This window comes from Cupressus sempervirens, chromosome 10, assembly GCF_028749045.1.
Source record: "Cupressus sempervirens isolate cs-2001-9-10 chromosome 10, ASM2874904v1, whole genome shotgun sequence".
In the NCBI taxonomy this organism is placed as follows: Eukaryota; Viridiplantae; Streptophyta; class Pinopsida; order Cupressales; family Cupressaceae; genus Cupressus; species Cupressus sempervirens.
Window position 1 is genome coordinate 528,263,655 of NC_143127.1, and position 16,677 is coordinate 528,280,331.

Sequence of the window (16,677 nt, forward strand, 5' to 3'; positions counted from 1 at the left end):
CGAGGCATCTGTGACCAGGTTCCCAAGGTCCCTTGCAGTTAAAACATAATTTCTTCCTTCAGAGTACTTGTCTGGTAGCTTCGTCCAATGACGGCTTACTGGGTAGAGGTTTATTATCTTTGTCCCTTAGAAACGCCGGCGGTTTGGGGTGCGAGTAACTTCGAGAGGATGATATTGAGGATGATACCATACTCCGTGCCTTCTTAATGGCCTCCAATAGGATGGTAGGATTAAACCCCTTTACCCAACCTTTTAGTGGTTCTGTCAGTTCGTCCATGAAGAGCACTACCCGCCTTCTTTCAGAAATATTTGTGACCAAAACAGAGAGTTTTTGAAATTCCGCAATGTATTGATCGACTGATCCAATTTGTCTCAGCTATGCCAATTCTTGGAAGTTGAGTTTTGGATCTTTACCATCAAATCTATCTATCAATCTGTCAGTAAATTTCGCATAAGTATTTATTTGAGCATGCCCCAGTGTGATGCTGCCGTGATGCCACCATTCATGCACAACTCCCTCCAAGTGTAATGCCACAAATTTTATTGCTTCTTCTGGCATGGGATTATTTTGGAAGTAAGTATCAGCGTTGATTACCCACATTTGTACAGATTTGGATCCGGATCCATCAAATAGGGACAAATTTACATTACTTAACTTCCTCTTGAGATCATCGTTAAAATATCCCCTATTTTTGCCTCCTGAATATCTCATTCTCAGATCTGCATAGTTTTTGTAGGGTACATCTTCCTCAAAATTCATATTCTTCCAATCTTCTCTTAGTTGTTTTTGCAATTCTTCAAAGGTTGGTTGTTTCCTTTTGTGTGGTGCCTCCGTCCATAGGGGAAAAGACAACATGGAAGGTTGAGAGTGTGTTGATGAGGGTTTGATTTACCTGACACCAAGTCCGTGCTGTGACCATTTTGTTCTTCGGATATTTTATTCTCTGCCGATTTCTTCAATGTCTCTTCCATGAGTTGCTGAGTATTAGTGATTTGTGCCTGATTCTTGGCAAAAACTGTCAATAGTGCCACGAGTTCGGCAGCTGTCGGTTCTGGTTCGACAACTATTCTATCAATGGAATGTGTCCTCCTCTTCTAACTATAAATTCTCATTCATTGTCCACAGTCTGGCAGGATCAAATGGCTTTGATACCATTGTAATGTTCCGACCTAGAAATGTAATAGCCGTACAATCCGACTGGAGCAATTTCTTTGTTCATAGGTCACAAAGTTGGATCCGTATGGTGGCAGAGAGTGTATTAAGTGGTTGTACGGTGGCAGGAGTGGTACAGAAGAGGCAGTATGGGAGTTGTGAGGGTCGTACGGTGGACCAATCAAGTTCGTATGGTGGACAAATTGTACAGAGAAGAGGTACAAAGGACCGTACAATTGTAATTGGAGGGGGACCATATGGAGATGAGTGGAAGTAAGGTGACTGTACGGTGAAGAGGGAAGACTGTATGGTGTAGAGCAATGAATTGAAGGGTGAGAATGGGAGGCCATACAATATATGGTAGTGACTAGAGGTGAATGGTCGGAGTTCATAGGGTGATGCACAGAGAGTTTTTGTAGACTAGCAAATAGTGTGAACAAATAGCGAGATTTAATACAGATAAACAACAAATGGAAATACACAGGAGAAAGAGTAGATCAAACCAACACAATGAATATTCACAATATGATGATGCTCTGATGTGCCAGATCTGAGTGAAGTATTACAGGCGATGGAGTAGGGTGAGGGTTGATTCCCACCGAAACAAAGATGACCAAAGAGGGAAGATTTTTCACTGCCGAAATGACGAATCGAGAATCCCAATAAGAATTCGCAGTACAGAGAAAATAATCCAAATTGCATACCTAAACACTAGTAACAAGCCATGGTTAAATACCCGTCGGGAAACTTTCCGAGGGTGTACAAAGAGAGTCGACGGTGACAAAACTACGGAACAAAAACATAAATGGGTTTGAGATATATCAAATCAATTGGCCCATAAACAATAGTTGGATAAATGATTTATTTTATAGTGGAAACATTTCAAGTCTCACAAAGAAGACTAGGGCTACATCCAACTTCCGACTTCCCAAGGGGTTTCGTCCTTAAGAAGAACAAATTCACATTTAAGCAACCATTTAGGATTTTTAGTAATATCATATATTCGTTGTAATAAGTCCAATGCAAATGCTTTCCTTTATAACTTTGAAATTAGGAGAGGCTCTAACAATTTAACAATGTGGGATAAAAGACTATTTCGTCTTTTAGTCACTTAAGTAACTTTATAACTTTATAACACTAAAATATTTAAATAAATCACTTAAGTCACTTGAACTTTAATATTTCTTGAAATACTTGTCTAATTCTCGTCCCATCTAAAATAGGAATCTCTCCTTGTAATTCCCCATGTGACCAAATACACTTTAAAAAAAAAGAAAGGGTCCATCTCTATTACCCCTGACTTACTAGACATAGTAAGTATGGCAAATGGAGTCCAAATGACATTGAACAAAGGTCAAATCCATAAATTGCTGAATGTTGGAAATGAATCAATCTTCAAAAGACCTTATAACCATCCTCATTAGTCTACGAGGATCCGATATTAGGCTAATCCCTTAAATTTTGATACTGGCAACCAATGGGGACATTACATTGTTGCACTCAACTTTTTCAAGGATTCCATTTTTATCTCTTACTGAATTTCGTACAAAACTTGTCATAAGCTCAAAAGAATCAAATCACTTTAGTTTTAAAATTGATCTGTAAGACAAATTAAACCAAAAATTGTGTGATCAAACCAAAATTTAAACTTGCAACAGCTTACATGAAAACTGATGGGGACACAACCCAAGAACGGAATGGACACAACAGAAAAGGGAAATTGTATTAACTGAAAAATAAGCTAGTACATTCAGTACAGAGAAAATAAACTTCAAAATATGCCCTAAGGGCTTACAATAGCATAAATGTGGAGATAATTTCTCCTTTCAGTACCTCCTCTCAAACTCCACTCCGAACTGCCTTTTACAATGCCAAGAATCTCCTTAAATAGACCCCGGAGGGTTAAGGACTAGGAGTACATTCTAGAAAGTGCTAGTAGGCATCCACCGACCAAATAGAAGGTTCCAGAAGCTGCGTTAGAAGTCGACGCAAATCTAGAAAAATCTAGAAACGGTAACCGAACTTCCGGGAGGCATAACTTTTGAACCGTAGCTCCGATTGACGAACCGTTTACATTTCCGGAAAGCTCTCGAAGCGCTTTATAGCCTTATAGACAAGCTTCTCTCGTCCCCCATTTTTCGGCCCTTTTCGAGGTCATTTAATGCCCCTAACCTGAGTTTGAAGCATTCTTAGGAGGTCTCCAAAACCTGAAAAATTGCAATAACTTTCAAACCGTGGGGCCTTTTGACCTGATTCTTTTTCTAGAATGCTCTAAATCACAGTTGCATTCATCTTGCCAATTCACACCTTCTAGTTTACCAAAATGATGGCCCAATTACATACTCCTATTTTTTCGGGATTTACATGAACACTGATAGTGGAACTGTGAGAGTTGGAACCTTTATTTGACCCAAATGGGTATCCAAAAATGAAAACACATGAAATAGAAACTAAGTCTAAGTATATTTTTTTGGGTGACACAGGATTGCCCTTACCTCTGGATGCTCCTGCATCAGACACCCAGGGTAGATTGAAAAGTGACCCTGTCACTTTATGAATGGTAGAGGAAATCCCAAATGGGAAACCTCAGCTGCTGAAATCCAAGGTGAGTCCTCGATCGGTCGTCCTTTCCATTTGACCAAATACTCTTCATACTACCTGTTTCTGGTACTCCTACCCACATGATGATCTAGAATGTCTTCTATCTCCTCCTTCTTAGAAGCAGGAATTGGACATGGCTCTAACACTAGCTCCTCGTCTGCACCATCATCATGATACTTTGTTAAATCTGCAATGTTGAAAATGGGAGAAATGTGAATAACATCTGGTAGCTCCACTTCATATGCATTTCCTGAGTCATGTTTCTTCAAATTTTTGCAGGGGCCAAATTTCTTCATTTTCAGCTTGTTGTAAGTACCGGCTGGAAATCTTTATTTTCGTAAGTGCACCATGACTAGATCCCCTACTTGGAATTCCTTATGTCTTCTCCTTTGATCAGCCCTAGCTTTATACTCTCGATTCATCTTGGTAATGTGTGCCTGAACCTCCTCATGTAGACGCTTGATATGTTTAGCAAATTCTTCCGCTTTAGCACTTGTCCTCTCCCCTTGCTCTATCTTCCTCAATTCTGGTGCAGTCCTTGGGCTATTCCCATATACAATTTGGAATGGTGATTTTCCAGTACTCCTATTTATAGAGTTATTGTAAGCAAACTCTGCTTGTAGTAGAATCAAATCCCATCCCTTGGGCTTATCCCCAACTAAACATCTCAGCAAATTGCCCAGACTTCTGTTTACCACTTCTGTTTGGCCGTCAGTTTGTGGGTGATGCGTGGAACTGATTTTCAAGTCTGTTCTCAACTTTTTCCACAATGTCCTCTAGAAATACCCCACAAATTTAGTATCTCTGTCAGAAACTATACTCCTTGAAAGACAATGTAGTCTTACCACCTCTTTGAAAAACAAGTCTGCAATATGGACAGCATCATGAGTTTTGTGGCATGGAATGAAATGTGCCATTTTGGAGAACCCATCAACCACCACAAATACTGTGTCATTACCCCTTTGTGTCCTTGGTAATCCAAGAACAAAATCCATACTTATGTCCTCCCATGGCCTTGATGGAACAGGCAATGGCTGATATAGGCCAGTATTGTGACTAAACCCCTTGGCAACTTGACAAACCTGACAACTCTGTACAAACTTCTTCACATCCTATGAAATTTGAGACAAAAAATAATGTTCTCTAAGAATGGCAATGGTCTTATCTCGACCAAAATGTCCTGCCATCCCTCCACTGTGTTTCTCCTTAATCAGATTTTCTCTCATGGAACTCCTTGGAATGCACAATTGACTACCTTTGAACAACATGCCATCCTGAATCAAATAGCCTAACCACTTGGTTCTATCTACAGCAACAGGTTCTTTACAAGCTTTCCATGCTTCAGCAAAATTAGGATCCTTGGGGTACAATTTCTTGAGTTCATCAAACCCAACTACTACATTACTGTAAGTAACAACTGTCTCCTACTTAGTGCATCTGCAACCCTGTTAGATTTTCCACTTCTATGCTTCAACACAAATGTATAGCTCTGCAAGAACTCTACCCACTTCATATGCCTCTGATTCAATTTACCTTGGCTATTTAGGTACTGTAATGCCTGATGATCAGTATACAAAACAAATTCTTTTGGCAATAAATAATGCCTCCATTTCTTTAAGGCCTGAACTATTGCATAGAACTCTTGATTATAAACAGAATACTTCTTCTTTGCATCATTCAATTTTTCACTAAAATATGCAATAGGCTTAACTTCTTGGCTTAATACAGCCCCAATAGCGCTGCCACTGGCATCACAATCCACCTGGAAAACCTTTCTAAAATCTGGAAGTGCCAATACAGACTGTTCTGTCACCTTCTTCTTCAGCAATTCAAAACTTCTCGCAGCTGCTGCAGTCCATTTGAACTCTTTTCTATCCCCTCTTATTGTATCAGTTAGGGGTGCACATATGCTACTGAAATTCTTAATAAACTTCTTGTAAAAACTAACCAGACCATGAAATGATCTTACCTCAGTAGCAGACCTTGGAGTAGGCCATTCCAAGATGGCTTTTACCTTCTCTGGATCCATTTTGAGACCTTCGGGTGATATAACAAACCCCAAATAGACTAACTCCCTTTTTGCAAAGATACACTTCTTCAGATTAATTAACAGTTTCTCTTCCCTTAGCCTTTCAAGGACACTACGAATATGCAATAAATGTTCTTCCAAAGTCTTGCTGAAAATTAAAATATCATCCAAATAAACAATAACAAATTTTTCCAAGAACTTCTTAAGTACCTCATTCATGAGCCGCATGAAGGTGCTTGGGGCGTTCGTCAATCCAAAGGGCATGACTAACCACTCATAAAGACCCTCCTTGGTATTGAAGGTTGTTTTCCGCTCATCTCCTTCTCGAATCCGTATCTGGTGATAACCACTCTTCAGATCTATCTTTGTGAAGTACTAAGCTCCACTTAAGCAGTCCATAAGATCATCCATCCTTGGCAAAGGAAACCGGTACTTGATGGTTATCCTATTTATAGCTCGAGAATCTGTACACATCCTCCACTCTCCATCCTTCTTTGGTGCGAGTACTGCAGGTACTGCACATGGACTTAGGCTCTCCCGAATCAAGTCCGTCCTCAACAACTCCTGAACCTGTCTATTTAGCTCCTCTGTTTCAGTAGGAGTCATGCTGTGAGTAGCCTTGTTAGGCAAACTAGCTCCTGGAATCAGATCTATCTGATGACTGATTTGCCTTACTGGTGGCAATCCATCTGGAACATTATTAGAGATAATATCTCCAAATTCACCTAGTAAATCTGAAACTTCAAGTGGTATTTCACTACTACCTTCTTTATCTTTCCTAGGAATCAAAGCATAGCACATATGCTGATGTTTCATGCCATCTAAAAACATCCTTCTATCAACAAGACAAATCCTAGCACTTCTACATACCTTTTCGCCTTCCTTTTTCATGGGCTCCAATTTGTGGCGAACTCCATCCTTTGTCAGAGAGTATGTGTTTGCATGCCCATCATGTACTGCATGTCTATCAAACTGCCATGGTCTACCCAACAATAGATGGCCAACATCCATCGGAATAACATCACAGAGAACTTCATCATGGTAACTCCCAATTTTGAATTTCACTAAACATTGTTCACTTACCAGGACCTTATGATCATCTTTTACCCAAGCAATCCGATAGGGCTGGGGATGTTTCTCCCTCTTGAGCTTCAGCTTAGAGACCATCTCTTCTGATACCAAGTTATCAGTGCTACCACCATCAATGATCACGTCACAACATTTATCCTCACACTTGCATCTGGTACGGAACAAACTCCTCCGTTGTCCTGGTTCAATCTCACCACTTAGTAGGACTTTTTCATTTACCAAGGTCTCTCCTCTTTCTGCATCCTCTTAATGTGATGATTGTGCATCCTCATCCACATGAGCAACCCTAGCTTGGCCCTCAGCTCTCCTATCTGTCCTTCCTTGTCGTTGAGGGCATTCAAAGGCACGATGACCTTCTTCATTGCAATTGAAACAAGTACCACGGAAGGCTCCTCTTCCTTGTCCACGTCCTCTACCTCTTCCTTTCTGATTTCCAAAGTCTTGATCATGGGAGCGGTTGAAACCCTCATTCCTCTGGTTCCTGCTAGTACCCACATCTTCATTTTTCTTTTGGGTTTCATTGCGGCCTCTAGATGATCTACCGCTTCCCCTTCCTCCTTGACCGCGTCCTCTTTGTCTTCCTTCAAACCTCTTATTCAGCTTCTCTTCAACTCGTAGGGCAAACTGGTATGCGTCTTCAATGCTGGTCATTCTTACCAGACTTAATTCCTCCTGGATGCTAGGTCGCAACCCACTGATATAACGAGCAACCTTCTCCTTATTTGCTTCTGCATGCCCCGCTCTAATCAAGAGTCCGTAAAATTCCTCTGTATATTCTTGGACTGATCTTCCTGCTTGCTTTAACCCATGCATCTTCTTAAACAAATCAAGCTCGTAGTCCACAGGAATGAACTGCTTCTTCAATTTGTCCACCATGCGATCCCATCTTGTGATCTTCTCCTTTCCTCTTCTGTTTCTTTCCAATTGAACCTTTGGCCACCAGATTTTGGTATGGCCTTTCAGTTTGGCCTTTGCAAACTTAACCCTATCTGGGTCCTTGATATCCTCATACTAAAAGTATTCTTCCAGTTCATTGATCCAATCGATCAACTCGTCTGGTTTCAGATTTTCTGAAAATACACTCACTTCAATTGTAGGTCTTTTCCCAAACTTAGTAATGGCCCTAAAAAGCCTTTCCTCTGCATGATTCAGAACTTCCCCGTGAAATTCTCCTTCTGGTCTCATTTCTTCTTCTTCATTGTCATCGTCACTCTCGTCACCTGCGGCAACATTTGCTCCTCTACGGAGCTCCTCGTGCAATGCTTGTACCTGCCTTTGGACGGCTCTAACCTCCTCAGGATTAATAGCTCTGGCCCTTCCACCACGCTCTCTTCGTGGAGGCATCTTCTAACTCGAACCCACAACCACACAGTCCTGGTGCAAACTGCCTCACAGTCGGCGCTTTGTCTACACACTCAGGAAAACCTGCTCTGATACCACTTGATGGGGACACAACCCAAGAACAGAATGGACACATCAGAAAAGGGAAATTGTATTAATTGAAAAATAAGCTAGTACATTCAGTACAGAGAAAATAAACTTCAAAATATGCCCTAAGGGCTTATAATAGCATAAATGTGGAGATAATTTCTCCTTTCAGTACCTCCTCTCAAACTCCACTCCGAACTGCCTTTTACAATGCGAAGAATCTCCTTAAATAGACCCCAGAGGGTTAAGAACTAGGAGTACATTCTAGAAAGTGCTAGCAGGCATCCACCGACCAAATAGAAGGTTCCAGAAGCTGCGTTAGAAGTCGACGCAAATCTAGAGGAATCTAGAAACGGTAACCGAACTTCCGGGAGGCATAACTTTTGAACCGTAGCTCCGATTGACGAACCGTTTACATTTCCGGAAAGCTCTCGAAGCGCTCTATAGCCCTATGGACAAGCGAACCATTTTTCGGCCCTTTTCGAGGTCATTTAATGCCCCTAACCTGACTTTGAAGCATTCTTAGGAGGTCTCCAAAACCCGAAAAATAGAATAACTTTCAAACCGTGGGGCCTTTTGACCTGATTCTTTTTCTGGAATGCTCTAAATCACAGTTACATTCATCTTGCCAATTCACACCTTCTAGTTTACCAAAATGATGGTCCAATTACATACTCCTTTTTTTTCGGGATTTACACGAACACTGATAGTGGAACTGTGAGAGTTGGAACCTTTATTTGACCCAAATGGGTATCCAGAAATGAAAACACATGAAATAGAAACTAAGTCTAAGTATATTTTTTTGGGTGACACAGGATTGCCCTTATACCTCTGGATGCTCCTGCATCAAAAACTTTCGTTTTTATCATCGAAAAGCCAATGTAGGGGAAAACTAACCTTAATTGTAGTAACAATGGCCTTGCTAGCTCCTTCATTTTCTCGGAAGGTAATTACAACAAGTGAAACTCTATTTGTCTCTTGCATCTTCCTTGTTATGGTATGAAACTCAAATGTTGCTGTTTATAAAGATCATTTCTTCGATGTGGAGTATGGTATCTTATGTCAGCCTCTTTATCTTAAATAACATTGGCACACAACTTGAGGTTCCCCTTGATCAACTATGTGTACCCACTAGTTATGAATTGATATTGATCATCATATTTTTTTGAAAAGATTGTGTAGACAACCAAAATTGGACACTCTTGTGAGTTCACATTAATTACTAACTGTTCTATTAATTAATTCTTTAATTCTTTAATTAATTACTGCATTTGTTCTATAAACCCAAACGTTTCATCATTTAATCACCCTCTTAATATTAATCTAATAATCAATGCTATTTAATTAATCAACCTTAATTAATTGACCTTTGTTGGTTAATTAAGTTCAATTTCCATAATCCTATAGTTGAAAATTTTATTTGTAATCTCTTAAATTATCTAATTATTCTTTCTAATTAAATTAATTTAATTTCACTCAAATTTCAAACTAATTTCATTTATCCAATTTCTATATGATTTCGTTCTATTTTCACATTAATTTCATCAATCTCATAATTGAACTTAAATTGAATCTAAAGCTTCAAAAATCAGAAAATGGAAGTTATAAGATAATTAAATTCTTAAAATTAAAAAATCCCTCATAAATCGAGGAAAACAATTTTTTGAAAATTTAAATCCTTTCAAAATCCAAAAATCCAAAATCATTTCCTTTTCCAAATTTGCATTTTTGGAAATATCAATCTTCGAAAATAAGAAATATCTTTAAATCCTATCCTCTCCTTTGTTTTCCAAATTACATTTTGCTTTTTGAGTTTGAAATGGAAACAAATCTCTTCTTTTGGAAAGTTACCCAAAACTGTCTAGTCTCTAATTATCTCATTCGTTCATCTTGATTTTCCTGAATTGATCTTGATAGTTCAGTGAACTCTGAAAATCCAAATGAAACTCCCTTCTCACATGTGAAGGATCCTTAATTTTGTATTGCAGTTAATTTATGCAGGTTTCATTTGTAGTTTATTGCAATCATCAAGCATCATATTTCTCGAATATCTTTAGTCCAGGTGTTGCCCAAATCAACATTGAGTGCTACCTCAACAAGAGTGCAGAGAAGCAACATAAGCACTTTGATATTTAGTATTTTTAGTTTGTGATTATGATGCTTATATTCTGTTGTTCTGTAGGGTCTTTGTTTAATAGTTTAGTTGATTGATTTCATTGCTACTAACAATCTCTCTTAGTCTTGCAAATATTTTTCATCATTCAGATTGCACTTGCCATCTTTGCTCCCTCTAGGAGGTGGAGATTGAGGTGCATTTTAATTTTAGATGCCCTATTTACTATGAGATATAGTGGAGATACCATTTATCTTATTGGGACATAGGAAATCCTCTCTTTACTTTCTTTAGATATACAAACCAACCTTTACTAGGACCGTTTCTATAGGAGGCCATTACTTTTTCCATATATCCTTGCAAGGTGTCTCCAAATATGATAGAGCCATCTAGGATTGTGATGACTCCAAACAACCTTTGAATAATGCTACTTCCCACATAAATGTGGATAGATTTGTGAATAATGGTTCTGACAACCTATCACTTTTATGCAAATGCTCTATCATGTTCCCGCTTGCTAATGTGGTTTAGCTTCCTTGTAGTAGCACAACTTGGCTCCTTCTCCTCAACATAGAACACTCTAGAACCATAGGGACAAATGCACAGTGCAAGTGACTTCATTACTATAGAGTTATATTGGCCTTGGATGTTCGTCTGCGATTGTAGAGCGAGTCCCTTGTTTGCCCATGGAATCTCCCAAATTCCCTACCTAGTCTTAGACATTCCCCAATGAACACTGTTAGATCTTTTATCTGTCCTTTATTAGTGATCAGCGATGGATGATACCTATCTATCTTTTATGTATCTTGTTCCTTTGAGTTGGCTATTTGACTAGCTTATGTTCTTTGCGGAACTTCTCCTTCCTCCCTTCCCACTTTTCTATTGGTATTGGATTTGTGATCAGATGTTAAAATTTTCTCTTTCCAGAAATTTCTATTGTATCCTAATGTGCTCTAGAGCCGGGTTGACCAATTTTTGTCTATACAAGGACATTAATATATTTTAACCCTAGTTATCGAATTCGCGAATCAGACCTTAGATCCGGATTCAGGTCCGAGCTAGGTCCGGATCCGCACATGGATCCGGGTAGGGTCCGTGATTCTGCCTGTGGATCCGTCATGATCTGCGGCCCAAGGATCCTGACGGATCACAGGCAGAATCAAGGATCCTGCCTAGATCCTCAAGGATCCAAGCATGAATCCTAAGGATCCAACACGAATCCGTGGCAATACAAGGCACAAAAACATAAAATCATGAATGTGAATGTTCTGATTTTCTTTATAATCATGAAAACAGATCAATTATCAAGTATACTAGATTCATACTATGAAATGATTTCTCTTAGTTTTTAGTATATATATAAATACACACACACACACACACACACACACATGAATCCTCCACGGATCATTATTGGAAAAAAAAAAAAAAAATCCCAAATCCATGGATCCGGTTCGTGTACCTGAATCGGATTCATTTCACAAATTGATAACTAAGATTTTAACTATTACTGATTTTGTTCATCTCCTTTTCACTATGGACATCTGGCCTCTAGAGTATATTTCTATTCTAAAATCTCCGAAAACATGCTTTCCAAAAAACTACAATTTCCTATAAATAGTTTTCTCTTACAGCAGAGTTTGTTTTTGTTTTTATACCATTCTTGTGAAAATTAGTTAATAAAAAATTATATTTAATAAATGAATGAAATAAATGCCTGCTGGACAATCTTCAACAATAGAAAGCTGCACAACACTCTGAAATCCTTAACTGAATGCCAATAAAGTATCTGCTGCAATAAAATATTGTATGACGATTCATTTTGTAAGTTTTTTCACAAAATAATTGTCTTTGTTTAAAAAAATTATTTATTTGATTTTTTAATGAGGTACAAGTGAAATTAGGGATGTAGACACACGCACATGTAGGGGGCATTAGGTTCTACTAAATGTGTTTGGGGTGAATGGTTTCTCTTTCACATCACAACCTGCATGTGAGAGGTGTGCGCTTTTAGGGCGTGGTCCAATATTTTCCAGCTATATGTACTGCAGCATCACTATTACTCATCCAGGGCTGCTAGGTCCACTACTGTATATGTCCAATCACATTCCAATATAAGCAATCCAGATAACTTCTTGGCCTTTCCACTAAGTTTCTTTATATTTTAAAACTATTTAGTTTTTTGTGGTTCCATGTAGACTTATCATATGCCAGTCTGAAGACCATATGAGCAACATGGATGTCACTCTAATACTTAATTGTTTGTGAAACTATAATAGGTGTGAATTTATCTCCTTTGGGTTGTACCTTCATAATTTACTTTGGTGAAGGCTTATGTCTAAATTTGTTTAAAATTTCCTTTGAGTGTAAATGATAATTATCAAGATAGCTAGAAAAAATACAGAAGTGGCATAATATGAATGAAGGCTTTGATGCATTGATGAATGAAGACCATAGCCATGTAATAGTTACTTGTTAATATTTCTTTCTTATCTTTTTTTTTCTAAGTTTTTAAAATAAACAGTTGTTTTTCTAGTACCTCTAAAGCATGATATTTGTTTGTTATTTTGGCAGGTTTCTCCAAGTAAAGGGTATCTAGCTACACTGAATCATTCTTTTTGCAAGCTGTGAACACGATCTTCATCTTATTCTCATTTATCTTATCTTGTGGTACTAAGATGGACAAAATACACTATAATTAGAATTAATGGACATTACAATTTCCAAGAAGGAAATGGCCTACAGCTTTTCCTTTTTAGATGGAAGAATGTGTAGATATACCTTTATTTCTTTTTCCAGCCATTCTCATCTAATGTATCTAGTGGTACTATGAAGAAAAAAAGCTACAATAATTAAAATTAATGGACATTACAATTTCCATAAAGCAAAAGGCCTATAACTATTTTCAGATGGAAGAGTGGTTAGGGATACCTTTTTCCTTTTTCCTACCATATTCATCTAATATGTAGAAAGTAAGGCCTTAGTTATTGGGTTCACACGCTGGACCCTCAAATTTGCAGGGGGGTCCTTGTTTGGTCTGGGCAGGGTCCTTGATCAGACCTGTGGCCCAAATAAACATTATAAACAGACTAATTTATTTATTTATTTCTTTCTAACCCTAAAACAGCCTCATATCAGCCTCCAAACACATTTCATTGCACATTTTCTCTCTTCATCTTGCAAGTTCGAAGTGAGGTATATACACAGACACACAAACCTATATGAGCCATAATGAAAAAAAATAAAATTTCATGAACTCACTTACCGGGTTCTCGTATCCAAACCCATCTCAGAACCTGAACTGATAACCTAGAATAAGGCAAATCCATGTATTTCTAACAGTAATCTTGAAAGGGAATATTGTAGTGCCATGGTTTAGTGGAAGAAGGAACGCAAATCAAGGTTCGCTGATTATATTTAGAATGTGTATGCATAGAGTGATCATAGAGAAACCAGCAGATCAAAAGTGCAGGTGTTTAAACATAGTCAGTATGCTTTATGAAAGCTGAGTTGTGATATCCTAATCCTAACAAGAAAATGGAAAGAAGAATAAATCTGATGTCTTAATGCCAGCTGAACATTTAGTAAATCACCCAAGTCAAAGATGTAATAATAGTTATTTAAAAAGCCAATGGAAGTAAGGAGCAATTGACAGAGAGTAATTCTCCTATCACCAACAATATTAAACAAATTTTTGTCGAGGATTAAAGTTTAAACCAAACAAATGATAAAAATAACATTCAAAACCAATTCATGATGGATAAAAGGAACAGTTTTCATGCAGGTTGGTTCTTTAAGGTAAGGCACAGAAATGAATTTGAGTAGACCAAATTCATTTGAAGTGATTGCAAAGGAAATGAACAACAATGCAAATGTTAAATGAAAATGCAGTGACCATGTACATAAGCATGGACATCATGGAAAGCGATGATAAGGCAAATACAGCCCAAAGCAGCCATCGATCATGCAGCAAAGACGCAATTATTTCTTAAACAGCGATCGAAACTAAACATAATCATTTTTGTTTTCAGCTGAGTGCTGACTTATGATTTCTCTGTTAAGCACAGTGATTTCAATACATTATGCTAACTGATTTTAACAATCAGTAAAGAGAATTAACTTGGAAGGGGGCAATTGCCAAAGCAAACATTGTGAAAGAGGTCCAATTTATCAAAATAACGCAAGCTTACTGCTACCCGATTTTTGCTACTAGCTAAATCAGGTAGAGCTTCTGTAATTTTTAAATGCATTAAGGTACAATTTTAGTTCAACCGTATCACATTCATATGCATAAGGAAATGAATAGAAGATCACACTATGACATGGCATCATGCAAATTGCTGTCATAGGAAAGAGTGCAAAAAATTGTTGAAAAAGTAATCTTTATTGATTATGCAAATGAACAATGTCTCACACAAGCCATGAGACTATCATAGTGCACATGAAAATAAAATTATACATTTATAGGTGCTATGAAAAATAATGTACAAGAAGTGTAAGGTGACTCCTCACTGCTTGAGGACGAGTCCGGCTTGAGCTGCCTTGCATCATCTTTAGTCCCCTCACTTGCCTTGCGTCCAGCCCTTGTGTCTTTTTTGCTTCAAATATTCGCATTTAAGAGAAGAAATGATGTTAGATCTCATAGATCTAAGCAATGATGTGTCATGTACTCTTTTCTAGTTAGTGAGTTTTGTTGCTCCATTAGCCCATTTTGCCTTGCTCTCATGGGAAAAGCAGGTTTTCTATACGGTCATAGTATGTCAGCATACTCATCATTCTTGACATCTCAAGGTGGGACTAAGAGCGCCTTGTCAAGTGCTTTCCGGCCAGCTATTCGACATGCATATCCGAGTCCATTTGATGGGAGATTTTAATGTTTGAAGATTTAACAAATTTATTATAAGGTGAGTATAGCTGATATTGGTAATGTTACTTTATTATATATGTACACCTTATTTCATTAAGTGGGGGAAAAGGTATTATTTAAAAAGGAACTAAATTAGCAGAAATGGGAATGTGAAGAGTCGCTTGTTTGTTCTAAAGAGGGAGGATGGAGCTCATTTCCAACAGACTTGGTTTGGTGATTGGGATTTTACTAAACTCTTTGGAGAGTTATTCTCGAAAGCTTCAGCTTTTAGCAGGTGAGAGGACGAAAACCCTCAAGCTTGGGAAGTGGACAAAAACCCATTGTCAGATGGAGACATCATGCAGGTGTTTCACATTGTACTGCAGGTTTATCTTTTCAATTATCCAATCTTACTGTAGTTTTTGTATCTACGATTGAATTTCTTGGTTATTTTATGAAGAGCTTCAATGGAATATTATCTTTGAAAATGTATTTCTATTGGAGATCGAATGTAATAACAGTTCAAGACTTATTTTATTGATTAATTTATGGGGTTTTTGTTGATGAAATCTTAAATGCATCGTATGAAATTATTTGCTTAAAATTTCTAAGTTTCTATCAAGTATTTTTAGAAAATACCTTGTTAGGGATATTACAGTGGTATCAGAGCAATAAACCTGCTATCTATTGGGAATCTTGACATTGAATGCAACTCATAAGATTACAACAGAGAATAAATCTATAGAATCTCAAGTTGAAATATTTACAGAAGGGTGCATATTGTTTGAAGTATTTTGACGCAATTGTGTTAATCTAAGAATGCAAATTGGTGGGCCTGTTGGTTCCCAAAACCGCAGACTTGAAATCCAAGAGCCTGCCACCTCTCTGATAAGATATCACAATTAGTTTTGGCCAACGAACAAGAATCACCTTGATTCCCCTGCACTTAAGGCTCCTTTACACCTAGGCGGGAAGAGCTTTTCCTCGAATCTGATCACTTGGTTCAGAGCTTTTCTATAGCGAATTTAAGCTTTGGAGTTCTCCGACTGGCAAGGTACTTGAACTCAATTAATATGGAGTAATGTGATAGTTTGAAATGGATGTTTTGTTAAAAGTTTTAACAATGGATTTGATGTTTGTAAGAAGGAAGTTATAGATTTTCCGACTTCAAATATAAATCCAATACTTCAATGACAAAAAGACTAGTGTTTTAGCGTATTCGGGCAACAGAGTCAACTACAATGAAGATTATAATGTACAACTTTATAATGTTCTATGCACGTAAACTATAAACAGTTTAGTAATTAACACATGAAAAATCAAATATAAATACAGAATTCTAAACTATTCCAGATTGTGCTTTAATTCCTAAGGTCGGGGAAGACTGGACATAAATTCATAAACAATTAAATATTTCA

The 16,677-nt window shown here is 37.8% G+C and overlaps 1 protein-coding gene across 7 annotated transcripts in view; it reads left to right on the top strand.

The window, feature by feature from the left end:
- ATSPO11-1 (Spo11/DNA topoisomerase VI, subunit A protein) overlaps positions 1–16,677 on the top strand; it is a 314,730-nt gene that overhangs the window by 121,048 nt on the left and 177,005 nt on the right. For 3 of the 7 annotated variants that reach the window (XM_089803821.1, XM_089803825.1, XM_089803827.1), the window contains one exon: positions 12,988–13,040. The exons of 1 other annotated variant lie outside the window; for it this stretch is intronic. In XM_089803821.1, coding sequence (XP_089659947.1) covers positions 12,988–13,040 — 53 coding nt within the window. The remainder of the gene's footprint in view (positions 1–12,987; positions 13,041–16,677) is intronic. 3 more of the 7 variants (XM_089803822.1, XM_089803826.1, XM_089803823.1) reach the window with 1 other exon arrangement.